The following is a 26586-nucleotide window of genomic DNA, read 5'->3' as shown; positions in this document are numbered from 1 at the left end:
AGATTTGATTAGATTAGATAGAACTTTATTGATCCCTTGGGAAGACTCCCTCAGAGAAACTGAGGTTCCAGCAGCACACAGGGTAAGAAGCACACAGAGTATCAAAAGTGAAAGTAAAAAACAAAAAAAAAAAACAGTTTGCAAATATAAATATAAGTACACAAATATAAATACCAGACATACTGATCAATACTGGTTTACTCTCTACTACGGTTCCTGGTCAGATTTTCTTCTCTTTTTTTCACTCCAATCTCCATCAAACTTGGCACATGTACATATGGCTTCTGGAATTTCCCAGCCAAGATCAAATTCACCAAAGATCAACAATCAGGTTCAATATCATTGGAGTCAAAGTGCAAAATTTAAGGTTTTCACTCTGATTTGTATCAAATTTGGCACACGTATGCAGGTGGGTTCTGCAAATGTCTACACTCTAAAAAAATGAACTGATGTCTCAATGCGAAAAAGTGATGTAACAATTTGCATAGATTTAAAAAAAATTATTTCAACTTAACTAAAGTTATTTCAGCATTAACTCAGTTGAAAGTTGAAATAACTGAGCTGAAATAACTTAAGAAAATCTATGCAAATTGTAACATCATTTTCTCTCATATTGTAAGATCAGTTTCTCTCAAATCCCCCCAAAGTCAATCATCGGGATCAAGATAATTGATGTCACAGGTCAAATTTTTAGTTTTTCACTCTGTCAAATATTAAAGTTTTTTAATGAATTTGCACACATATGGAGGTGGGTTTCCTGAACTGTCAAATTTGTCAAAGGTCAATCATTGGGGCCAAGGTCGTGTCTGTTTGTTGCCTGTTTGTTTGTTGGCCTATTCATCGCAGGTACTTTTGTTGAGTTCTTCCAAGCTTGGTGTGTCAGTGAAGGTTGACTCTGAACTTGTCCTTAAAGAAGTCATTTTCGTCAAGGTCAAGGACTTTGATATTCAACCTGATTTGGACCAAATGTTTCACACACTTAGGTGGATTCCAGAACTGCCCTGGTGAGATTTGGGTCACGGTCAAACTCACTGGAGTCAAATGCAGATTGCCGTAGGCCTTGCTGCTCTTTATTGATCAATATCCATTTCTGTCTCTTTTTTCTATTCATTTTTTTTTTTTGTGCCCCGTGATCATCCTGTTGTTCCCTTTTTCAGCTGTTCCTGATGGAACGCACACATCGAGGCTGCTTTGTGTTAGCAGCAGAGATCACGTCTGCCGTTGCACCAAACAACAGCGTTTGAGTGGATTTGCTCTCCCTCATTAATCATCCTGACAGACTGAAAAACAGCATTTCCTCCTTAATGACTGTATTTGGGTAATCATGTCTGTTTATTTGCACGCAGGCATCTCTTTCTTATCCCCATTTGGACTCTTCGTCTTTGTCTCACCGGCCGCGTGTGTATTTCGGAGCCTCTGTCTGACCCCTCAGGTCTGTGGTGTGGTGTCTGTCCGTGCTGGATAATCGCAGCGGCTTACGTTCATGAAGAGAGTTAAAAAAAATAAATAAATAAAGGAGAGAAACCCACTAGGAATGAGGGAATGTGACTGTGAGGATCCAGATGTGGAAGGCAGAGGATGGTGTTGCCTCCTCGTGCGGCTAACCTACAAGCGCCCGCTGGCCTCCAGACTTCTGCTGCTCACTGCCAAGGCACGTTTTTCTGTTAAGAGCTGGCTCTGTGATGCATGAGAGCTGACAAGTGAGCTTAGAGCCCTCAGAGCACAGCCAGATCCAAAGCAGCTGGCCCTGCACATTAGCAGGGAAACCATAATTATATTTGCCCTCTTGTACACCAAGACTCCCTCTGTCCACATTTGAACAACAAATGGGGTCCTGAGCCATGAGGACAGATTTTATCTGCCTCCTAACAATAATACATGTTCAAGTACAGGCGAACATGATGTTCAGTCAGGTCCATATGTATTTGGACAATGGCAAAGTTTTTAGCAGTGTTTGAATTGAAAGAAAATAACAAATATCACCTTGAAGTGCAGACGTCTGGGCTTTATTTGAGAAAATATTTGCAACAATTTGGGTGAACAGTGTCACAGTCAAGTCCATAGGTATTTGGACACTGACATTTATTTATTTATTTTTTGCCTATACATTCCACCATAATGTAGGTAAAATGGAACAAGACAAATGAGCTTCTCCATGTAGTCAACGTCATATATATGTAGTCAACGTTTTATATATATATATATATATATATATATATATATATATATATATATATATATATATATATATATAGGATTTTTTTAAAAATTTATTTGTAAATTATGGTGGAAAATAAGTATTTGGTCTATAACAAAAGTTCAACTCAATACTTTGTAACATAATCTTTGTTGGCAGTGACAGAGGTCAGATGTTTCCTCTAAGTCTTCACCAGGTTTGCACACACTGTAGCTGGTATTTTGGTCCATTCCTCCATGCAGATCTCCTCTGATGTTTTGGGGCTGTCACTGAGCAACACGGACTTTCAACTCCCTCAACAAATGTTCTATGGGGTTGAGGTCTGGAGACTGGCTTGGCCACTCCAGGACCTTGAAATACTTTTTACGGAGCCACTCCTTTGTTGCCTGAGTGGTGTGTTTGGGATCATTGTCATGCTGGAAGACCGAGCCACATTGCATCTTCAGTGCTCGCACTGATAGAAGGAGGTTTTGGCTTAAAATCTCATGATACATGGCCCTGTTCAGTCTTCCCTTAACACTGATCAGTCATCCTGTCCCCTTTGCAGAAAAACAGCCCCAAAGCATGATGTTTCCACCCCCATGCTTCACAGTAGATATTGTGTTCTTGGGATGCAACTCAGCATTCTTCTTCCTCCAAACACAACGAGTTGAGTTTTTACCAAAATGTTCTATTTTGGTTTCATCTGACCACATGATATTCTCCCAATCCTCTTCTGGATCATCCATATGCTCTCTGGCAAACTTTAGACGGGCCTGGACATGTACTGGCTTAAGCAGGGGGACACGCCTGGTACTGCAGGATTTGAGTCCCTCTCTGCGTAGTGTGTACCCTTTGTTACTTTGGTCCCAGCTCTCTGCAGATCATTCATCAGTGTAGTTCTGGGATTTTTGTTCACCGTTCTCATGATCATTTTGACCCCACGGGATGACATCTTGTGTGGGACCCCAAATCGAGGGAGATTGTCAATGGTCTTGTATGTCTCCCACAGTTGATTTATTTACACCAACCTGTTTGACTATTGTAGGTTCTTATTCTTGGCCATGGTTGACTTTGGAGTCTGAGTGTTTGAGGCTGTGGGCAGGTGTCCTTTATACAGATAAGTTCAAACAGGTATCTACAATTTGATTTCCTGGATTTTTTTTCTCATTTTGTCTCTCATAGTTGAAGTGTATCTATGTTGAAAATTACAGACCTCTCTCATCTTTCTAAGTAGTAGAACTTGCACAATCAGGGGCTTGGCTGTGCTTATCCCCACCTCGTCCACACGTTCTGGGATGGTGACATGATCAAAGCCCATCAGTATGTCCCTTTTGAGCTACTGTATCAGCATGGCGGTGCAACATGGTGGCTTCCTTTTGGGGCCCTGCTCTCATGTAGATATGAGATTCGTATGGAAGCCTCATTCTATGCTTATGAATAAACTGTTTGATGTTGCAGGTAATGATACGCTACTGAACACAAATACATATTTTATTTCTGCCAATAAATGCCTCTAAATGTGACACACTGTAGCTTTAATGACTGACCTTTGTTTGGTCAGTTGTCATCCCTTAAAAATGTCATTCCACACACAACGGTTCACCAGATTTGGATTGAATTACCATAAAATAAAGCGGACTGCTGCACTGTGAGCTAAGATTAGTATCTTCAAATGCTGTGCTATAAAACAAAAATAAAACATTTGTCAGTGTCCAGATATAGGTGACCCCAACAGCGTGCTGGCTTTCTACCTTAAAGCTCTGCAGAAGTTGAAAATATTATGTGCAGCTTGGATAGATTGTGGTTTGGCTGCAGTATTTTGAACATTTCTCCATCTGTGGCTGGATGTAAGTGACGGGTTTATGGCGGTTTAGAAACACCAGTGCCCGCGCAGCTCACATCTGCGTCTGCTTTATTTCTGGACCACTTGAAAAGGCCCTGTCGTCGGATGATGGATGAAGTGATAAAGTTGGAGAGAAGACAAAATGAAAGCAAAGGAGCGCGCGATGTGTAAGCCCACAGACAATCCAGAGGAAAGTTCAAAGCAGATGTTCCTAATTTGCTCCCCGTTTAAGAAGTTGGTTTTAATGGGAGAAACAATTCCAAAAATATTAAGAAGCCGCTTGTATTTTTCAGCCTTATGACAAGAAGTGGTGAAGGCTTCAGCGTTCGTTCGCTGTCTGCCACCTTCTTCTGGTTTTGGCCTGACGTGCAGCCGTTTGCCTGATGGAGAGGTTTAAAGCCTGTCAGGTAACACAGTCTGTCATCATTAATCACCGACACTGTCAGCTGCAGCCAGGACTCATTCAGACCAAGCAGGCCGGCACGCCTAGGCCACCACATCAACACCCCAGGCTTTTTACAAACTGCTTTACTGTGCAGGTTCTACTTAAAGGGCTAAAAAGGGCAGCGGTAACCAAGACGTTCGGCGTGCTGTCAAGGCTGCTCTACAACTAAAAAAGCAGCCTTCTCCCAACTGCTAAGTTACCCATGAACATGTTTGTGCTCTCCAAATTCTGCACAAAAACCCCCAAAACTCTTTCATTAGCACATTAGCTTATCAGCAATCTTTGCAAACCTTTAGCTTGCATCATTAGCTTCCACTACACTTCATTCCGCTAACTTTAAATCAGCTAACTGTTCTTAAAATAAACTTTTAATGGTCAAAAATGTATCTAAAAAATCACGTGTTTCTTCCAGTTGGAGCTAATGGACTAATCAACAAAACAAAAGTGACACGCCACACGAACGCAACAAGCATCGCCATTTTGAAAAATATATTAATTTAATTCGTTCATAACTACAAATAAGCTGTATGTTGAAAGGAAACTACTGTTTAATTTTGTTTGCTCATGTAATTATTTATGTCCATCTTCAACAAAAGCTGTTTTTGGTATGCTAACCATTTTTGAGAATCTTCATGTTTATGCTTCATGTTGAACTGTATTCAAGTTATCAGCAAACTTTGCAAACCTTTAGCTTGCATCATTAGCTTCCCCTACACTTCATTCCGCTAACTTTAAATCAGCTAACTGTTCTTAAAATAAACTTTTAATGGTCAAAAATGTATCTAAAATATCACGCGTTTCTTCCAGTTGGAGCTAATGGATTAATCAAAAAAACAAAAGTGACACGCCACGCGAAAGCAACAAGCATCGCCATTTTGAAAAATATATTATTCATTTAATTTGTTCATAACTACAAATAAGCTGTATGTTGAAAGGAAACTACTGTTTAATTTTGTTTGCTCATTTAATTAGCTATTTATGTCCATCTTCAACAAAAGCTGTGTTTGGTATGCTAACCGTTTTTGAGAAGCTTCATGTTTATGCTTCATGTTGATCTGTATTCAAGTTACTATTCTTTAGGTCTGTTTTAGAGGGGGTTTGAGCCCCCTCCCCCAATAACAACAACAACAAGCAAAAGCTAAATTCATGAAATACTTAGAAGTCATCTGTGGCTTTATCTCAGTGCTTAATGGTTCCAGTTAGTGAATTAGCAGTTATCCATTCTAACTTTTATGCTAGCTGTGTGCGCGACTGCTCAACTCAATTATGGGTAGGATTTTCTTCCAGTAATTACAATTAGCCCCCACCTCAGTTAAATTAAATTACATTGTATACATGTATTTTGTTTGAGTTGGGGGCTACATACATTTACTGAACAGACATCGTGTTCAAAATTTAATTCAAGTCACGTCACATCTGGGCGCACACGCGTGGTGCTGCGCTTTGCTACATCCGCAACACCATGGAACCGCCTTGGGTCCTGAATGGCAACCTCCCTGGCAGACAACTGGTCCATTCCAACATCTCTAAAATAACCATTTATCTGTCACAGCCAGGTGAAACATGGGTGTGTCCTTGTTCTTCTCCAACTACTGGGGTCCTCAACATACCTGCGTGCTACTGACTCATCCACACACGGGCCACACGGAGGGCCACATGGCCAAAATGTTGGAGTCGAATTGAATCCATTGGATGACTATCTTTCTCTCTGTCTTTTTTTTTTTGTTGTTGCGTGAAATTTGAAGAAAAGTATAAGTATTATCAATATTATCAGTCACCAACAGATGGCGGCCTAATCTAACATGATTTACCGCCTTTGTTATTAAATGCCTGTAACTGTTAAACAGATGTGCAGTGAAAATTTAAACAAGCAGCTTTTAAATGTGATAAACACTAAAGGAAGATCTTCATCATTACTTTGTAGGCGTAAGTGTGTGTGTGTGTGTGTGTGTGTGTGTGTGTGTGTGTGTGTGTGTGTGTGTGTGTGTGTGTGTGTGTGTGTGCACTAGTTTTCATGACAATTCAGGACATTTTTATGATAACACAACTTCAGTATCAGGACACTCGGAAGAATGAGGCCATTTTTCACATCCTCATTTTTCCGAGCACTCGAAAGCATTCAAGACCCCCCCCCCCCCCCCCCACAAAACACTAGACCAAAAATCTCTGATGTCATTTAATATCACAGTTTTTGGAAAATGTGCCAGTGTGTTTATCACTTTTGCTCATCTTCAATTTCACTGCCTAGTGGCCAGTTTTGGAACTTAACACACTTTTCACACACTTTCAGTGTGATGTTATTGTATTCATAAGTCACATAAACCTGACAGTGTCCTCATATGTAGCATAAAAATCAGGTTTGACTAAAATCAGATTTTTTTTTTTGCCAATACATATAACAAATAAATGAAATGAAAAATGAATTCATAATTTGCAGTGTAAAATGTATAAAAACATTCAACAAATTAAATTAGTACCTAAAGTGTGACATTTTCAAAGAGAAATGCCAAATGTTTGAATTACAAACCAACTGAACATGATCCTACATTCACATGCACACATGTGCTACATTTTTTCAGTATAAGGGCACTCTGTAGTGCACATACCTTTGCCAAAGCCCTAAACACTCTCAGAATTTTAATTAAGCCCCAAACCTAATTCCAATCTAGTCCATGGCAACTCCTGTATGAAAAACCACTGTTCTCCACTGAATTTAGATCACTTTATGGAACTGAACAAACATGCACATATGGACAGACAATCATGGGCTCCTGAGGACTCGCCTTTGATTCTGATTGTGCCCTTGGTTTCTCCTGTGATCCTTATCCTGACTGTTGAGCCTTACCTTGATCTTTGATCCAGATCAATCATGTTAGATTATGTTCCTGGCCTTTGATTAGGATTGCTTAACTTTGATCCTAATGGTTGGACTTCGATCTTGACTGCTGACCTGTGAACTCAAACCTGATCTTTGATCCTGGTCAGTCATGTTTGATAATGTTCCTGATCTTTGATATTGTTTACTGAATGTTGTTTGTAATTACTTGACTTTGATCTTAAAACAGACCTTTGAGCCTGCTCTTTGATCATTTGAAATCAAGCCTGAGTTTTATTCTAATGACTCATTTTATCATGTTTCTGAACTTTTATTCTAAATCGCTCTTATATGACTCTACAAAGAATCATTTGAGTACATTTTAACCAAACCTGGCAACATTTTTTGGATGATCTCAAGGTCAGATCAATCAAAGGTCAAGGTCAACTAAAAACAGAGTAAAAAAAAAACCCAACACATTTTCCAGGATATTTCCAGGTGCAGTCAGGTCAGAAAGGTGATCTTTGCTCATTCTAATATCCAAGAAAACATCCAACATGTTTTCAGACACCTCTGGTCTTCCTGACTCTCGCTGTCTTCACTTACTTTAAGATTTGCATCGACTTTCAGCAGATCTTAGCTTGTAGCAGCCAAACACCTCAAACATCATTTTCTGAGCTGAGCTTTAACACACTGTGTTTGCTGGACCATTTCAGGCAACGTGAAACCTGAGCAGCGAGCCTTCACGGCCTCCTGCTGAACTCCCCAAAGCACCGGTCCTCCATAACAGCCCCTCAGTCCACTGAAACACGAGCGCTTTCTCTGGTTACACAAAGGACAGGCTGCTTTGACCCCTGCGGTCGCCTCATCTGAGCGCTGCCCGATCAGCGAGTGTCATCTATATAGCTTGGTGGAAGGTGTCACAGTGTCACGTTGCTCGGAAATGCCACATTACTGCTGCCAGTCAGGGCGCTGCCGTGGTAACCTGATCGAGTGTCAGGAGCTCTATGCTGCTCATCAGGATTCTGCGGAGCAGATGAATGACATCCTGATAGGTTCGATTTTTCATTCTCATCTCCTGTCATGTTCCACAAAACATATCCATCAACAGGAAATAAGCAAGCTGCTGTTTGAAGGTGAGGCTGCGTTCATGGAGGAATGTGAGTCGTGCACGTCTGTCACCGTGGTGACAAATTATCAATCAACTTTTTTTCTTGTATAGCGCCAAATCACAACAAACAGTTGCCCCAAGGCGCTCCACATTGCAAGGCAAGGCCATACAATAATTATGAAACACAGTCTACGTCTAAAGCAACATAACCAAGGGATGGTCCAGGGTCACCCGATCCAGCCCTAACTATAAGCCTTAGCGAAAAGGAAAGTTTTAAGCCTAATCTTAAAAGTAGAGAGGGTAAATTAGAGGATGTAAAGTTCACCCAAACTCATCAATCCTCCCATTTCTATAGAGCAAAAATAGCCATGAGTGGGAAACCAGAATCCTCTTACTGCTTCACTTGTTTTCCTTTTTATGCAAAATGTAGGCTGGTTATAATGTACTAAAACACTGATTTCAAAACACTAATAAAGTCCAGGGTACCTGAGCTGAGGTTCAGGTAGGTTTTGCCAAAATACAAATAGAAGTCAAAGGGAGCAATCATAAAATACAAATTAAAGGTGATTTGGGTCCCCTATGTGCTTCAGAACTTAGCTGAACCTTCTGTGAACCCAAGGTCAAGGGCTGCACAAAATTTAATGAAATTCTGTTGAAACCATTTTGAGATATCCCACTGCATCTCCTCCAGGTTATTAGCAAAAACAAATACTATCATCTTGAAAACTCACCACATTAAAAGAGCATATAATGATGAAGAACTGATTAAATGTTGGTTCACTTTAATGCACCAGATCAATCCAAAAAGCAACTTTGTTTGGCTTATGTAATCTGCTGCTATCTTGGCTTGTTGCAGGAAAGAATTTTAACATCACATGTATGATGGAAATTAGAAGTAGGTGTGCATGTAGCGTCAAATAAGCTTGTCTGTCTGTTTCATTAATCTCCAGAGCTCTAGGTCTGGTCTCATGGAAAAAAAGCAGAACATCAGAAAATCTCATTGAAATATTTTCGTAACTTATCTACACTGAAAAACAAACCAACTTAAAAAGTTGGTTTAGTTGGTAAGATCTAAGTTGTTTGAACTGAAGTTTGTAACTTACAAACTTCAGTTCAAACAACTTAATTAATTTAGATGTTACCAGTTGAAACAATTAATTTAATTTGGTTCAACTATTCTCTTTTTACAGTGTACATACATCTGTACATTAGAGCTGATTTAATTTACTAACTTCAGTTCAAACAACTTAATTAGTTTAGATGTTACCAGTTAAAACAATTAATTTGGTTCAACTATTCTCTTTTTTCAGTGTACATACAGTACGTGTGTACATTAGTGTTGATTTAACTTACTAACTTCAGTTCAAACAACTTAATTCATTTAGATGTTACCAGTTGAAACAATTCATTTAATTTGGTTCAACTATTCTCTTTTTTCAGTGTACATAAGTTTGTACGTTAGAGTTGATTTAATTTACTAACTTCAGTTCAAACAACTTAATTGGTTCAGGTATTACCAATTAAACCAACTTTTTAAGTTGGTTCTTTTTTCAGTGTAGATATCCTGCTGTTGAGCCTTGGCAGAAACATATGCTCTGTGAGGTCATAAAGCAGATTGATACTAGGATAAAATCTGATCAAAGTCTTCTTAAAATTGTAACTTACAAACTTCAGTTCAAACAACTTAATTCATTTAGATATTACCAGTTGAAACAATTCATTTAATTTGGTTCAACTATTCTTTTTCAGTGTACATAAGTTTGTACATTAAAGTTGATTTAACTTACTAACTTCAGTTCAAACAACTTAATTCATTTAGATGTTACCAGTTAAAACAATTAATTTAATTTGGTTCAACTATTCTCTTTTTACAGTGTACATACAGTACGTTTGTACATTAGAGTTGATTTAACTTACTAGCTTCAGTTCAAACAACTTAATTTATTTAGATGTTACCAGTTAAAACAATTCATTTAATTTGGCTCAACTATTCTCTTTTTCAGTGTACATTCGTTTGTACATTAGTGTTGATTTAACTTACTAACTTCCGTTCAAACAACTTAATTCATTTACATGTTACCAGTTGAAACAATTCATTTAATTTGGTTCAACTATTCTCTTTTTTCAGTGTACGTTTGTACATTAGTGTTGATTTAACTTATTAACTTCAGTTCAAACAGTGTAATTCATTTAGATGTTACCAGTTGAAACAATTTGTTTAATTTGGTTCAAATATTCTTTTTTTCAGTGTACATACATTTGTACATTAGTGTTGATTTAACTTACTAACTTCAGTTCAAACAGTTTAATTCATTTACGTTACCAGTTGAAGCAATTCATTTAATTTGGTTCAACTATTGTCTTTTTTCAGTGTACATAAGTTTGTATGTTAGAGTTGATTTAACTTACTTACTTCAGTTCAAGCAACTTAATTGGTTCAGGTATTACCAATTAAACCAACTTTTTAAGTTGGTTCATTTTTCAGTGTAGATATCCTGCTGTTGAGCCTTGGCAAAAACATACGCTCTGTGAGGTCATAAAGCAGATTGATATCAGGATAAAATCTGATCAAAATCTTCTTAAAATCTACACTTTTACTGCTTGTTATTTGACTTGTAAATCTTTACAGAACCAGCAGTGGCTTCATCTGAACTCTGTACTGTAACAATATGTGGCAAGAACAAAACAGAAATTATGACAACAATGTGCATCCTCCTTGTGATTTATTTAACAAAATATGACTTCCCCTTTAAATTGGACGTCACCATAATGTCTTCCAGTCAGGTGTTTTACAAAAAATATCACATCTCAGTTGTATTGATTTGCTGTGAAAATAAAAAGAAGTAGAGAGAGAGAACGAGAGAAAATCAAGAACCCGAGGCCTCCGGAGAGAGAGATGTGATTTCAACATTCATTCCCAAAGATGTGTTAAGACACAAAATATTCAGCATCTGTCATCTGGTTTTCCACAGATCTGCTCAGAGGACTGGAAAATGAGAAGTGATTTAAGATAGCCAACTTGAAAGCCAGATTAAAATAAATACAGCCTCTCAGTAGGAATAAACAAAACCAAAACAAATGATCGCGGCCCGGAGGCCGAATAAACACAACGTTCGGATGCTGCATCGAGCTCGCATGCATCTCCACGCGCGGTTGTCTGTGGCCATCCATGCCACGCTGCACTTTTATACACTAAATCAGCTCATTGCTGCAGGAACCCTGAACATCCAAAAGCTATTACGCAGCATGCATCCAACCATCAATCTTCTGTGCCCACGGCATGGAAAAAAACAACAGTCCCGGGTGTTGCCAAAGTGTCTGTGCAGTGCGCAGACACGCAGGAGCTGCACGTCCTCTGAACCCCCGCTTCATCAGAAACACCAAATCTGGTAAAGTTTGCTCAGGCAAAATCCAACAGTGCCTTCAAGTCTCGCTGCAACTCACGTATCACTGGTAGCCCAGAGCGGATGCAGAGCCCAGTCTTTGACTGTAGAGGGCGTAATGAGGGTAGTATGGAGATGTGGTCGGCAGTGAGTGCAAGGACATGGAGGACGGTCCGGGGGGCAGATGGACCTTACTGTAGGGGTGGTAGCGCGCTAACCCCAGGCTGTGGGGAGGTCTGAGGGAGAGGGAGCTGGGCATGGAGGCGGGGCTACTCTGATGGGGGAGGTGAAGGTGACAGGAGGCGGGTCCAGAGGTGGAGACAGTAGGGCAAACGGACAGCAGCTTACCATCCATCCCCACAGGCAGAGCCGTGTGCGTGCGGAGGTGAGCCAAGAGCTCGTCTGAGGTGGAGAAACGTTTGTCGCACGGCCCCCCCGTTGAGACCCAGTTGCAGGCGTGAGGCAGGGGGTCATTAGGGAGCATGAAGCCGTACGTGTAGAGAGGATGGGAGAGGGAGGAGGAACTGCTGGATGACAGGGAGCTGGGATGGAGGGAGTGAAGGGGGTGGGAGGGGTACACTAACGGGAAGCTCGACTTGAGGGTGGAGGACGGGTCATGGATGCAAGAGTTGCAGTTGCTTCCGCCAAGGTGGGAAACACTGGGGTAGCTGAGGCAGTAAGGGTCCCGACATAAACCCTGCATGAAGGACGGAGGGGAGGCTCCCGTGAGGGGGCTGGAGCTCGGATGCTTTCCAGGAACTCCCATAGTCCCCACGTTAAGGCTTGACTTTGTCGGGTCCAGTCCTGGGACAAAGTGGGACGGGTATCCAGCGTAGGCCCCGACTACAGACCCGTGATAGCCCACGCTAGAGGAGGGCAGCGGGAAAAGGGTTTGGCTTGTCTTATAAGGAGATATGGGAGTAATATGTCCAGTGCTCAGGCTCGGCTGGGCCAGCTCCGCTTTCCCGCCCTCGTGGTTGGAACCACTGTCAGAGCTGCTGTTACTGCAGTTCGTGCTGGCTCGCACCTGGCTCGAGTTGGCGAGGTGCGGACTCTCTGCCGTGGCCTTGCTCAGTACTTCGGGGTCTTTTTTGCCGCCGACGCTGCTGGTGCTGTTCGGACTGCTCTGCTCGTGTCCGACGTCGCTGTTTGGAGTCTGGGAGTGCACCATGTGCTGTCTGCTGGGGGAGTGGCTCGGTTTGTGTGGCTGATCCGGTGGACTTTCCCCAGAGCTGGGTGAGGTGGCGTGGGGAGGATGTGACGGATGTCCGCTGGACGAATTAGAGTTAATGTTGTTGCTGGGGACCCTGAACCCAACTTTATCGCTGCTGTTGACGCCGTCTCGGCGACTCTCTCCACTCCCTTTGTTGTATGGCTTGAAGCTGGACTTGTCCTCCAGGGAGGGGCGGCGTTCCTCGAGCTTCAAACTGGATACAGATGACCGGCTGTTGGACTCCTTGTTCCCTTGAGTGCAGGAGGAGACAGAACCCAATTTGGAGGAGGAGGGACGGTCTGCTTTACCGATCTGAGAACAGGTCTGTGCCAGGAGGGCCAGGGGGCTCTTCTTAGCGTCCAGCTAAAAAAAAAAAAAAAAATACAGATTCAGATTCGGGCTGAGATTATTGTCACTCCAGTCCAATGACGTGCAAGAAAGTGGACAAAATTATAGAAAGCAAAGCCACAATAATCAAAGCTAAGTTGTTATTTCACTTCCAACTCAATTTGGGGTCAAAGAAAGAAGATCAAAACTCTCGAGAGGTTCTTTGTGAGTGACAGGAATGTGAACGATGGATGACATCAGGACAATTACAGCCACAGAGTGTCTGTCTGTTTGTTTGACTTTTAGCAGGATTACCCAAAAACAACTGAATGGATTTTCATGAAACTGGCTGGAAGGGTGGGTTGTGCATGGGCCAAGAGGGAAACCATTAACTTTTTGGATCTGATTAAGAGGCCAGAGTCCCAATTTTTTTAACATCCTGAGATTTTTCAACATTTTTTCTTAATTTCACAGACAACACACAGATCATTAAAAAAATAATAATCTAAGAACAGGCGAGATATGGTGCAGATCAAGATAACAATCCAGATTTTGCTTTCAAAAAAAAAAATCCACATCCACACCAGATATATCCCCTGTTCTTCACATGTTCTACACATTTTGTGAATCTGAACCATTCCTGAATAGGACACGGATTATATCGTGCAACTGCGCAAGACTCCTGGATGTGTGCAGAGCTGTGGTCCAGAACCAGAAGTACACTCTAAGAAATAAAATGTTGAATTTAATTGATCAAGTTAAGGTAACGTTTTCCACCTAACACTGCCAATTAAGTGCAAAACAATATTGTAGCTGAAATTAATTAAATCAAATGAAACATTATTACTTAAATCCCTAAAATTAACAATTGCAAGCATATTTAAAATGTATTGTACTAATTACATTTAAAGCCCCTGTGTTTCATTTCTTAGAGTGTATTGTTCAAGTATCGAAATGTGTTACATATTTTACAAAAATTACCCAGATCCTTATTCTAATCATAGCCATAAACCATTTAAAACTGAATAATTTGCAAAGTTGTTAGGGAGTGGAGACTGGTTTATAGTCTTGTTCTGACTCTGGAAGCACTGCTAGAAATGTCGGTCATATTCAGGAGCTATGATTTTGCAAAATGTACACAACCTTAGTATTCTACTGGGTGTGGAATGACATGACACAATAGATATGACGATACACCTATCACGAATCAATACGGATTATGATACATAATTGGATCTCTGTTCACACTGAGTATGTAGAAGGTAATATGTGGTAATGCTGAATTTTAAAGACTCAAATTATTCTGCAGTATAACTTGTAATCCTTGATGGTATCCACTTTTTAATTGTATATTTTAAAAATCATTTTGCAAGACATCAGTATTTCTTCTCATAGCTGACTTTTCATGGTGTCACAATACGCACGGACTGATACAATTCGATACAGGCCACATCGTGTGTCGTTACATCCCTCCACCCTGCATATACTTAATAAAAATAAATAAATAAATAAATATCTGTGCATCATCTCTTGAGAAATTCAAGAAAATGGTGACAAATGCCCAATATGCAATGTTAAAGGAAATGGGAAAAATATCATTAATATTTACACACATAAAAAGATTAATCTTCAAGCCGATCCATACAGAGAGGTGGCTCCAGGAGATATATTTTTTTCATCTTAAACTGCGCAGTTTAAAGAGTGCCTTTCATAACGTTTCAGGTGTTGGCGGAGGTATGCGCTCTCCCAAATGCCCTTCTAGTTAATGAATCTGGACTTTCTCTGCTTTAACGCGTGACGGCGCAATTCGCCACATGCAGCCCCGCGCTGCTGTCACAACGCCGAAATCCCAATCCTGTCTTCAAAATAAATAAATAAAAATAAAAACACACGTTACGGATTAAAAAAAAAATACCTCGATGCTCACTGGTGCGGATGTCAAAGGCTGCAAATACTCCGGGTGCAGCAAGTGACCAGTGTGCGCAGTCAACATCTTGAGAACTCGGATGGGAAGTCTGTTTGCCTGGCGAACTGGGTCCAGAGGGGTCAACAGGGACAAAACAGCACCGGGACCGTCGATCGGACTCGTAATTCGATGCACAGCTGACCCTGGAGGGGAATCTTTCATCGGAGTGTGCGCGCCGCGCGTCTGGATGTGCGTTATTTTCGTCCAAAACGGTGAAAGCCGCAGTAATCCATGCGCGCCGCGGGCACAGACGCGCGTCCTGAGAAGAAGCCACAGCTATCCGTGCGTCATGCGCTCACAAACACAATCAGCTACTCCAAACACTCGATTGAAAGAGCGCGCAGGAGGACGCAGCGCGCAGGAGGACGCAGCGCGCGCGGACAGACGCAACCACCTCCTCCTCTGCCTTTTTGTTTGATTATTATTATTTTGGGGTTTTTTTAGGCTGAAGAGGACGCGGTGCGCCTCATGGGGTCCGAGTGATCCGGGAAAGTCCTCGGCGCGTCTCTCCGGTCCGGACTTCAGCTGCGCACTGATCACAAACAGTTGAGTGCGAAGCCGCTGCCGTCCGCTGGGTGGCCCCATAGCTAATGAGATGGGCGGGGAAACGCGCAGGAAGGCGGAGCAACGTCGTCAAAGTACAGCAGAAAAAGATTAAAGTTTCTGAAAATAATCAAACGTGTCACGAACCAATGAGCCGATGAATTCCTATTTAAAGGCTTTAAATACGTGCGGTGTAAGACTTTGAGTCTAATCTGTTCTTTAGCTGGAAAAAAGCTGATTTATGAATTGATCTTTCAGTAATCAATGAGTAAAGAATGGCACAGCTGGTCTCGAGTGCTTAGAAACCAAATTCAAAAACAAAATATATCAAACTGCTTTTAATCGGGTAAAGTAAAAGTTATGTATTGTCAAGACACTAAACCATAATTTTCTTTTTCTTTTTTCTATTTTTGTCTGTTTGTTCCCCTCCTTCCAGGTCCTTTGTCCAATTTCCACCAAAATTATTTGGATGCCATTCAACCTCTGACTTGCCCTTATTTTTGGGTCAAAATGTACATTTGTCACTCCGATGTCAAGCAAACATGGCACACATATAGGTGTTCTGGAATTGCCCAGTCAAAATCAAATTGTCCAAAGTACAATTATTTGGATCAAGGTTATTGATGTCAAAGGTCAAGCTTTAAGATTTTCACACCAATTTGCACCAAATGCAGCACACAAATGGAGACGAGTTCCAGCTCTACCTCGCAAGGTCAAATTTGCCTAAGGTCAATCTTTAGGGTCAAGGTCGTGGCTTATTGTTTGTTTGTTGACTGACTCCTCACGGGTCCTTTTTTTTATTTCTGCCAAAATTAGTATGTCATTGAAGGTTGACCCAAAAATTTCCCCTAAAGATTTCATTTTGGTCAAGGTCAAGGAATTTGATTTTTAACCTGATTTGTACAAAAATTGGCATATACTTAGGTGGATTCCAGAATTGCCCTGGCAAGGTCAACCAGGTGTCAATCATATGGGGAAAAGTGACAGTCATTGGGGTCAGATTTGACATGGACATGACTGTGTTCATTCCCACGGGTGATACACAAAAGAAAAACTTGTTCAGTGTGATTTTTAGATATTTTAAAGGGGTCATATTATATCACATAATTTTTCTGCAACCTTTTACAGTTGAACCCGACTGGATTTTTATATTACACACAATGTCTTACAATTCTCTGTGTGTGTGTGTGTGTGTGTCTGTAAACTTTGCTTCTACTCATAAAAAAACTAATTTTTCAAATACTGAAAACGTCACAGAAATTCTGATCATAATTCCTGCTTCCTCTGTTAGACCCGCCAGCTTCTGTGTTCTTCAAGCCACACACACACTCTGTATGATAATATCCTAAATATTTGTGTTCTTTACTGAACATATAGGGGGTGTCAAAAGGGTCTGATTAATGGAAAATCCAAACTCCCTTATGTTGACAAAACTGTAACGTATAACAGAACTACAAAATTTGTCAAAAAAGAAATTAAAAAATCCAACAAATAATGCACTTATTTCAGGTAAGCAAAATAATCAGCAACTTTAAAGGGGAAGATTTCCTGAAGATACTGCACAGATACAATCTTCATCTGCAAATCAAATCTGTGATGTCTAAAAGGTTTGACAGATTGGAATATGTGTCAAAAACATGCATAAAGTTCGTGAGAACCAGGCATTAGGGAGTCTGGGAGGGGTGTCCAGAGTTCAATATGGTGACTTTGGCCATTGCATTGTTTTTGTACCATCAAGACTCAGGTGAAGCAACTGACATTTATTTAACAAGAAAGATGAACATAAATAGTCTTCATTTTGGGCTGGTCTTCTCTCCTGGGTGTCGGAGCGCAAAGCAAATCCTGCTGTTGAAGAAGGCAGGGGCGGAGCCTACTGCCAGCTTCATGGGGGGACCAACTGATAGTGGAGGGGCGGAGGAGGCGCATGCAAACATGACTGGAGCCAACTGAGGCGACAAGGACAAGAGACAGAGGTGAGGCTGGGGAGATACAAGGTCTAGCAGGAGGTGGCGGGGTGGAGGCAGCAAAGACTCAAATGCAACTGCAGGTAGAGAGAGGTGAGTCAACATCTTAAATGATTTGATGGATTCCTATTGGTTGTGGTTAACCACTAAATTACCAACAGTTGCTAGCGATTAGTGAACAGCTGCTACCAGTTAGCAAATGAGGGACGCTAAAGCCCGAGTCTTGCTGGCAGAACATTTCCTTAAACTGAGTTTAATCCACACTACAGCCTAATTGTTTAGTGATGGACGTAAGCACCTTTACATTTGGGCTCTCCCAATATCCCGTCAAAAGATATTTTGTCCTGATATTGCTCTTTTCACTTTAATGTCAGTTTCTTTCTGATGTAATCCCCTTTGCCCTTACAGGTTCATTAATTTCCAAGAAATCTTCAAAAAAATATTTATGTATCTGATTCTCATCATGAAAATTAACTTGTTTTTTTTTTGTTCATGCTGCATTTCTGAAAAAAATGTCTTCAGTTTGTCGCACTGTTTTAGCTTCTGTGCCCAAACTAGCATTTTCACAAGATGAGTACACTTTGGCCATTGTGTTATTATTACTGAGATTTTCTTCTTCTATTTTGGAAAACCTGATGCTCCGGTCACACGGCACACAGTGAAAGCTGGACGATGGATAAAAAGTCAAAAAGTAAAAAATCGTTGAGAAAAGGTGGACATAAGATCCTGCACTTTTCCCATCACAGAAAAAGCCTGTGAATCAGGAGAACTCAAATAAAACGAAAAGAAAGATGAAGCGAACGTCGACCTTTGACACTTTAAATGAAATCAAAAGGAAATCAAAATTAAACATTCACGATGACGTGACCAAAAGCAGGTATAAAACCGGGCGCACACGCAGGCCAGCCGCAAATGGTTCAAACGTGGATAAATAGTTAAAGTAGTTGATAAAATGTTCTTAACACTGTTTCTACATGAAAACATCGCTTTTTCGTCCCAAACATGGACGATTCATTGGCGATACAAGAATGTTTCGTTCAGCTCATTGAAGCTTGGAAAGGGGCGGAGCATTTCGCCGGCGTTGTGACGCCGTACTAGCCGCAAATACATGGATAAAACGCCGCTGAATCCGCCGAATAAAGCGGCGTTTTGAAGCCGTAGCATCCGACACACATCAGGCAGTGGGGGTTAATACCCAGTTCTATCCTTTACAATCGCAGGTTAAGACACGCGTGAGAACGGCGGTGTTCTGCTGCCGCCAATAATGCCCTGTGTACCACTGGTTTTATTCAGGCAAATCCTGCGTTACTCCAGGAACTTTTGCATATAGGCACCGCCCCCAGAGTATAATAGGCTGAAGCAGCAGGAATACATGCCTCTGTCACTGCAGAGGGAGGGAGATCATCCTCAGCCTTTTCTTCTCCTTCCTTTTCCCCCTCCTCAACATGTTGCTCCATCTCCACCACAGGCCTCCCTCTGCTTCTGAACCAGATCTCTTGGTAAGTCCTTGCCGCTGCCAATTTTCTTTTAGGAGGCATACTGGAGCTTCTCTGCAAAAATATCTGGAGCTGGTCGCGAGTGAGAGGCCTGCATGCAGCGCGCTAGCGTTTTTATACTGACAGCCGCCTATCGGCCGTTTGGAACGGCATTAACCGGGAGGTGGCGTTTAGAACGGCATACTGTCCGCTAGCGCCGCCGTTTTGTCTGCCTCTGTCACTGGTTAAAATGCCTTTGAGGACACCGATGTGGGCTCTATCACCGTTTTACACGCCATTGATTAGGGATACAACGCCGGCCACCAATTACGGCGGTGTAAATTGCGGCACTACAGGAAGGGGCAGGATGAAACAACGATTAAAAAGTATCAAAGGCCATTGTTCAGTCTTTCTTCTACTGACTTTCATTCACCTTCTCTCCAAAGCATATCTCCACCTCTCCAGACTATACTCAACTTGCTCTCTACTCTCACTACAGATCACAATGTCATCTGCAAACATCATAGTCCATGGGGACTCCTGTCTGATCTCATCCATCAACCTGTCCATAACCACTGCAAACAACAAAGGACTCAGAGCTGATCCTTGGTGTAATCCCACCAACACCTTGAATGAGTCTGTCATTCCGACTGCGCATCTCACCGCTGTCATACTATTCTTGTACATGTCCTGTACTACCCTAACATACTTCTCTACCACTCCAGACTTCCTCATACAATACCACAGCTCTTCTCTTGGCACCCTATCATAAGCTTTTTCTAAGACCACAAACACACAGTGTAACTCTTTCTGGCTTTCTCTGTACTTAGTAGAGCTGTGCAGATTGTAGAAATCTGCTGGGCTGGTGAAGAGTCAGAATCTCACATAGATACGCAGGTGCGAAGCTGTGGATGGAGCAGAAAACAAACAGGAGAAGTTTGTATTGGATCCTGTATTGCACTGGCAGCCAGTGGAGAGAGCGTAGAACAGGTGTGATATGGTGATATTTACGAGAATTTGTGAGGAGCCGGGCAGCAGCATTCTGTACCAGTTGTAATCTGTGTAAAGATGTTTGACTGAGTCCAAAGTACAAAGCATTGCAGTAGTCCAAGCGTGAGCTGATGAATGCGTGGATTGGTTTCTCCAGATCACAACTGAGGAAGGGTTTCACTTTTGTAAGAATGCAGAGCTGAAAGAAGCTTGTCTTAACAACAGAGTCAATTTGTTTATGGAGATTTAGGCCAGTGTCCAAGTGAACTCCCAAGTTTCTGATTACGGTGTTATGGTGAGGAAGTGAGTGACCGTTTGAGACAGCGGCAAGTGGGCTTGTGGTGCCAAATAGACAGAATTCCGTTTTCATTTAGACTCAGGAAATTCTGTGTGAGCCAGTGCTTGATGTCATCCATACAGGTGTTGATGGTCTGAAATTCATCTGGAGAATCTGGTGAGACTGGTAGATAGATTTGAAGATCATCGGCATACATATGAAAAGACACATTATGGCTAGAGATGATTGAACCCAGAGGCAGCATGTAAAGAGAGAACAGAACTGGGCCCAAAACGGAGCCTTGCAGGACACCAGAAGACAGTCGGGCTGTAGAAGAGGAGTGGCCATTGATGAAAACAGAGAAGTGCCTGTCCGTTAAATAGGATTTGAACCACTGCAGCACGGGACCCTGAAAGCCCACCTGCTGGGCTAGACGGTTCAGGAGGATGGAGTGGTCCACTGTATCGAATGCTGCAGTGAGATCAAGCATTACCAACAGTACAGGTCTCTTTGAGTCCAGGGACAACAGGATGTCAGACAAAGGGACAGAACTTTCCAGCTCTGTCCCTTTGTCTGGCCAATCGGTACAAGTCCTTTTCTCCTTCCTTACTATTCAACTTCTTGTACAGCTCGCAATATGCCTTTTCCTTCGCTTTTCCCACTTCTCTTTTCACCTTACACCGCATCTCCTTGTACTCCCATCTACTTTCTTCATCTCTCTGACTATCCCAAAACTTTTTCGCCAACCTCTTTCTCCTTATGCTTTCCTGGACCTCTTCATTCCACCACCAAGTCTCCTTGTCTTCCTTCCACTGTCCAGATGTCATACCCAGTACTGTCCTAGCTGTTGTTATGTTCTTTACTTTGTTATACTCATACCCGAGTGGAGGGTGGCTATTAAACTTACTGAGTAAACACTTATAACAAAATAAACGACCGAACACAAAACTCACGTCTTCTCTCTGGCTTTACTGAACATCAATCATCGAACGTTACACAGGGGAGAGTAATCAATCACCCTGGCGGTGATCGTAGGTAGGCAAACATAATAGAGCATCGAGTGCCTATTCTAAATCCACCACATCCCCCTTTTTCAAGCAGAGAACATGGCTGACAACTGGAACCCATACTTACTCAATTTGCATACTTAAATCATAGACAATATATTCATACGAGGTGTATTAGAAAACTAACCGGCAGTTTTATAAAAAAAAAACTATATGGATTTGAATCACGTGCGATTACACCAGACATGCTTGAACCCTCGTGCGCATGCGTTCACGCGTAGGTGACGTCATTCGCCTGTGGGCAGGCTTTGAGTGAGCACTGGTCCAGCCCTCTTGGCTGAAATCCTTTGTCTGAGACGCGGCTGTAGACGGCGCGCGTTGCTTTATCAAAATTTTTTCAGGACCTGTGAGGGATATCTGAGTGGACACTATTCGAGAAATTCTGCTGGTTTTCGGTGAAAAGTTTAACGGCTGATGAGAGGTTGTGGAGTTTCTTTCGCTTTAAGGTTCCCATCCACGCCGTGTGCACATGTGCACTGTGGAACCTTGGGCCAGCTCTGGAAGTGGCTTGGTGTGGCGGTTGTAGTAGTAGTGCTGGTGGGATTGCAGGTCCTGTAGTCGGGTGTGTATGTGCTGCAAGGTGGACTGCTGCAACACAGCACTGGAGCATGGAAGTGTGCTTCTCAAGACCCTTCCCATCAACAACTGTGCAGGAGATTCGCTCAGTCCTCGCTTAGTTTAGATAGACTCAGTTAGATTCGCTTAGTTACCCCCTGGCAGATCCCGAGCAGCCGGGAAAGCAGGCCGACTGGGTGACTGTGAGGAGGAAGCGTAGCCCTAAACAGAAGCCCCGTGTACACCGCCAACCCGTTCACATCTCTAACCGTTTTTCCCCACTCGACGACACACCCGCCGAGGATCAAACTCTGGTTATTGGCGACTCTGTTTTGCGAAATGTGAAGTTAGCGACACCAGCAACCATAGTCAATTGTCTTCCGGGGGCCAGAGCAGGCGACATTGAAGGAAATTTGAAACTGCTGGCTAAGGCTAAGCGTAAATTTGGTAAGATTGTAATTCACGTCGGCAGTAATGACACCCGGTTACGCCAATCGGAGGTCACTAAAATTAACATTAAATCGGTGTGTAACTTTGCAAAAACAATGTCGGACTCTGTAGTTTTCTCTGGGCCCCTCCCCAATCAGACCGGGAGTGACATGTTTAGCTGCATGTTCTCCTTGAATTGCTGGCTGTCTGAGTGGTGTCCAAAAAATGAGGTGGGCTTCATAGATAATTGGCAAAGCTTCTGGGGAAAACCTGGTCTTGTTAGGAGAGACGGCATCCATCCCACTTTGGATGGAGCAGCTCTCATTTCTAGAAATCTGGCCAATTTTCTTAAATCCTCCAAACCGTGACTATCCAGGGTTGGGACCAGGAAGCAGAGTTGTAGTCTTACACACCTCTCTGCAGCTTCTCTCCCCCTGCCATCCCCTCATTACCCCATCCCCGTAGAGACGGTGCCTGCTCCCAGACCACCAATAACCAGCAAAAATCTATTTAAGCATAAAAATTCAAAAAGAAAAAATAATATAGCACCTTCAACTGCACCACAGACTAAAACAGTTAAATGTGGTCTATTAAACATTAGGTCTCTCTCTTCTAAGTCCCTGTTAGTAAATGATATAATAATTGATCAACATATTGATTTATTCTGCCTTACAGAAACCTGGTTACAGCAGGATGAATATGTTAGTTTAAATGAGTCAACACCCCCGAGTCACACTAACTGTCAGAATGCTCGTAGCACGGGCCGGGGCGGAGGATTAGCAGCAATCTTCCATTCCAGCTTATTAATTAATCAAAAACCCAGACAGAGCTTTAATTCATTTGAAAGCTTGACTCTTAGTCTTGTCCATCCAAATCGGAAGTCCCAAAAAACAGTTTTATTTGTTATTATCTATCGTCCACCTGGTCGTTACTGTGAGTTTCTCTGTGAATTTTCAGACCTTTTGTCTGACTTAGTGCTTAGCTCAGATAAGATAATTATAGTGGGCGATTTTAACATCCACACAGATGCTGAGAATGACAGCCTCAACACTGCATTTAATCTATTATTAGACTCTATTGGCTTTGCTCAAAAAGTAAATGAGTCCACCCACCACTTTAATCATATCTTAGATCTTGTTCTGACTTATGGTATGGAAATAGAAGACTTACCAGTATTCCCTGAAAACTCCCTTCTGTCTGATCATTTCTTAATAACATTTACATTTACTCTGATGGACTACCCAGCAGTGGGGAATAAGTTTCATTACACTAGAAGTCTTTCAGAAAGCGCTGTAACTAGGTTTAAGGATATGATTCCTTCTTTATGTTCTCTAATGCCATATACCAACACAGTGCAGAGTAGCTACCTAAACTCTGTAAGTGAGATAGAGTATCTCGTCAATAGTTTTACATCCTCATTGAAGACAACTTTGGATGCTGTAGCTCCTCTAAAAAAGAGAGCTTTAAATCAGAAGTGCCTGACTCCGTGGTATAACTCACAAACTCGTAGCTTAAAGCAGATAACCCGTAAGTTGGAGAGGAAATGGCGTCTCACTAATTTGGAAGATCTTCACTTAGCCTGGAAAAAGAGTCTGTTGCTCTATAAAAAAGCCCTCCGTAAAGCTAGGACATCTTTCTACTCATCACTAATTGAAGAAAATAAGAACAACCCCAGGTTTCTTTTCAGCACTGTAGCCAGGCTGACAAAGAGTCAGAGCTCTATTGAGCTGAGTATTCCATTAACTTTAACTAGTAATGACTTCATGACTTTCTTTGCTAACAAAATTTTAACTATTAGAGAAAAAATTACTCATAACCATCCCAAAGACGTATCGTTATCTTTGGCTGCTTTCAGTGATGCCGGTATTTGGTTAGACTCTTTCTCTCCGATTGTTCTGTCTGAGTTATTTTCATTAGTTACTTCATCCAAACCATCAACATGTTTATTAGACCCCATTCCTACCAGGCTGCTCAAGGAAGCCCTACCATTATTTAATGCTTCAATCTTAAATATGATCAATCTATCTTTGTTAGTTGGCTATGTACCACAGGCTTTTAAGGTGGCAGTAATTAAACCATTACTTAAAAAGCCATCACTCGCTATCTTAGCTAATTATAGGCCAATCTTGAAAGGGTAGTTGTAAAACAGCTAACTGATCATCTGCAGAGGAATGGTCTATTTGAAGAGTTTCAGTCAGGTTTTAGAATTCATCATAGTACAGAAACAGCATTAGTGAAGGTTACAAATGATCTTCTTATGGCCTCGGACAGTGGACTCATCTCTGTGCTTGTTCTGTTAGACCTCAGTGCTGCTTTTGATACTGTTGTTGTAGGTATTAAAGGCACTGCGCTGCGGTGGTTTGAATCATATTTGTCTAATAGATTACAATTTGTTCATGTAAATGGGGAATCTTCTTCACAGACTAAAGTTAATTATGGAGTTCCACAAGGTTCTGTGCTAGGACCAATTTTATTCACTTTATACATGCTTCCCTTAGGCAGTATTATTAGACGGTATTGCTTAAATTTTCATTGTTATGCAGATGATACCCAGCTTTATCTATCCATGAAGCCAGAGGACACACACCAATTAGCTAAACTGCAGGATTGTCTTACAGACATAAAGACATGGATGACCTGTAATTTCCTGCTTTTAAACTCAGATAAAACTGAAGTTATTGTACTTGGCCCCACAAATGTTAGAAACATGGTGTCTAACCAGATCCTTACTCTGGATGGCATTACCCTGACCTCTAGTAATACTGTGAGAAATCTTGGAGTCATTTTTGATCAGGATATGTCATTCAAAGCGCATATTAAACAAATATGTAGGACTGCTTTTTTGCATTTACGCAATATCTCTAAAATCAGAAAGGTCTTGTCTCAGAGTGATGCTGAAAAACTAATTCATGCATTTATTTCCTCTAGGCTGGACTATTGTAATTCATTATTATCAGGTTGTCCTAAAAGTTCCCTAAAAAGCCTTCAGTTAATTCAAAATGCTGCAGCTAGAGTACTGACGGGGACTAGAAGGAGAGAGCATATCTCACCCATATTGGCCTCTCTTCATTGGCTTCCTGTTAATTCTAGAATAGAATTTAAAATTCTTCTTCTTACTTATAAGGTTTTGAATAATCAGGTCCCATCTTATCTTAGGGACCTCGTAGTACCATATCACCCCAATAGAGCGCTTCGATCTAAGACTGCAGGCTTACTTGTAGTTCCTAGGGTTTGTAAGAGTAGAATGGGAGGCAGAGCCTTCAGCTTTCAGGCTCCTCTCCTGTGGAACCAGCTCCCAATTCAGATCAGGGAGACAGACACCCTCTCTACTTTTAAGATTAGGCTTAAAACTTTCCTTTTTGCTAAAGCTTATAGTTAGGGCTGGATCAGGTGACCCTGAACCATCCCTTAGTTATGCTGCTATAGACTTAGACTGCTGGGGGGTTCCCATGATGCACTGTTTCTTTCTCTTTTTGCTCTGTATGCACCACTCTGCATTTAATCATTAGTGATTGATCTCTGCTCCCCTCCACAGCATGTCTTTTTCCTGGTTCTCTCCCTCAGCCCCAACCAGTCCCAGCAGAAGACTGCCCCTCCCTGAGCCTGGTTCTGCTGGAGGTTTCTTCCTGTTAAAAGGGAGTTTTTCCTTCCCACTGTAGCCAAGTGCTTGCTCACAGGGGGTCGTTTTGACCGTTGGGGTTTTACATAATTATTGTATGGCCTTGCCTTACAATATAAAGCGCCTTGGGGCAACTGTTTGTTGTGATTTGGCGCTATATAAAAAAAATTGATTGATTGATTGAGTCCTGTCACTGGTTTGTTTCTCAGCGACAGTAATACAAGATGTGGATCTGTACCAGTTTGCAGTGCTTTTTTCAGGGCATGTTTCACAGTCTTTACAGTTCCTTCAGCAAGCCCATTGGACTGTGGGTAGCCCGGACTGGAGTGTGTGAGTGTGAACCCCCATGCTACAGCGAATGCCTTGCAGGGCGTGCACAACCTTC

At 41.8% G+C, this 26586-nt stretch overlaps 1 protein-coding gene and 1 long non-coding RNA gene across 4 annotated transcripts; one reads left to right on the top strand and one right to left on the bottom strand.

Moving 5' to 3' along the window:
- Positions 1-10997: 10997 nt before the first annotated feature.
- LOC117529746 lies at positions 10998-19190 on the top strand. Its single transcript, XR_004566087.1, has 4 exons — positions 10998-11291; positions 17791-17798; positions 17877-17882; positions 19180-19190. It is a non-coding gene; the product is annotated as an uncharacterized LOC117529746 (long non-coding RNA).
- LOC117529745 (zinc finger protein 703-like) lies at positions 11100-15811 on the bottom strand. 3 transcript variants are annotated; one of them, XM_034192601.1, is made up of 4 exons: positions 15232-15811; positions 13131-13352; positions 13071-13100; positions 11100-13040 (listed from the first exon to the last, which is right to left on the bottom strand). In XM_034192601.1, exons 1-4 carry the CDS (start codon positions 15442-15444, stop codon positions 11841-11843), a joined length of 1665 nt encoding a protein of 554 aa, XP_034048492.1. In that variant the 5' UTR covers positions 15445-15811; the 3' UTR covers positions 11100-11840. The 3 variants fall into 3 exon arrangements, with proteins under 3 accessions (XP_034048492.1, XP_034048491.1, XP_034048490.1); XM_034192600.1 differs by having other exon boundaries at positions 13071-13352; XM_034192599.1 differs by having other exon boundaries at positions 11100-13352.
- Positions 19191-26586: the final 7396 nt, after the last annotated feature.

This window comes from Thalassophryne amazonica, chromosome 17 (genome assembly GCF_902500255.1).
Source record: "Thalassophryne amazonica chromosome 17, fThaAma1.1, whole genome shotgun sequence".
Lineage (NCBI taxonomy): Eukaryota > Metazoa > Chordata > Actinopteri > Batrachoidiformes > Batrachoididae > Thalassophryne > Thalassophryne amazonica.
Note: the sequence above shows the minus strand (reverse complement) of the source record. Positions and strands in the feature narration are given on the sequence as shown.

Bases quoted from the DNA above. Each gene is read 5' to 3' on its own strand.
- LOC117529745 (XM_034192599.1), bottom strand. From the start codon at position 15,444: ATGAAAGATTCCCCTCCAGGGTCAGCTGTGCATCGAATTACGAGTCCG. The intron at 13,353-15,231 runs GTATTTTTTTTT...TTTTTTTTTTAG, and splicing joins CCGCACCAGTGAGCATCGAG to CTGGACGCTAAGAAGAGCCC.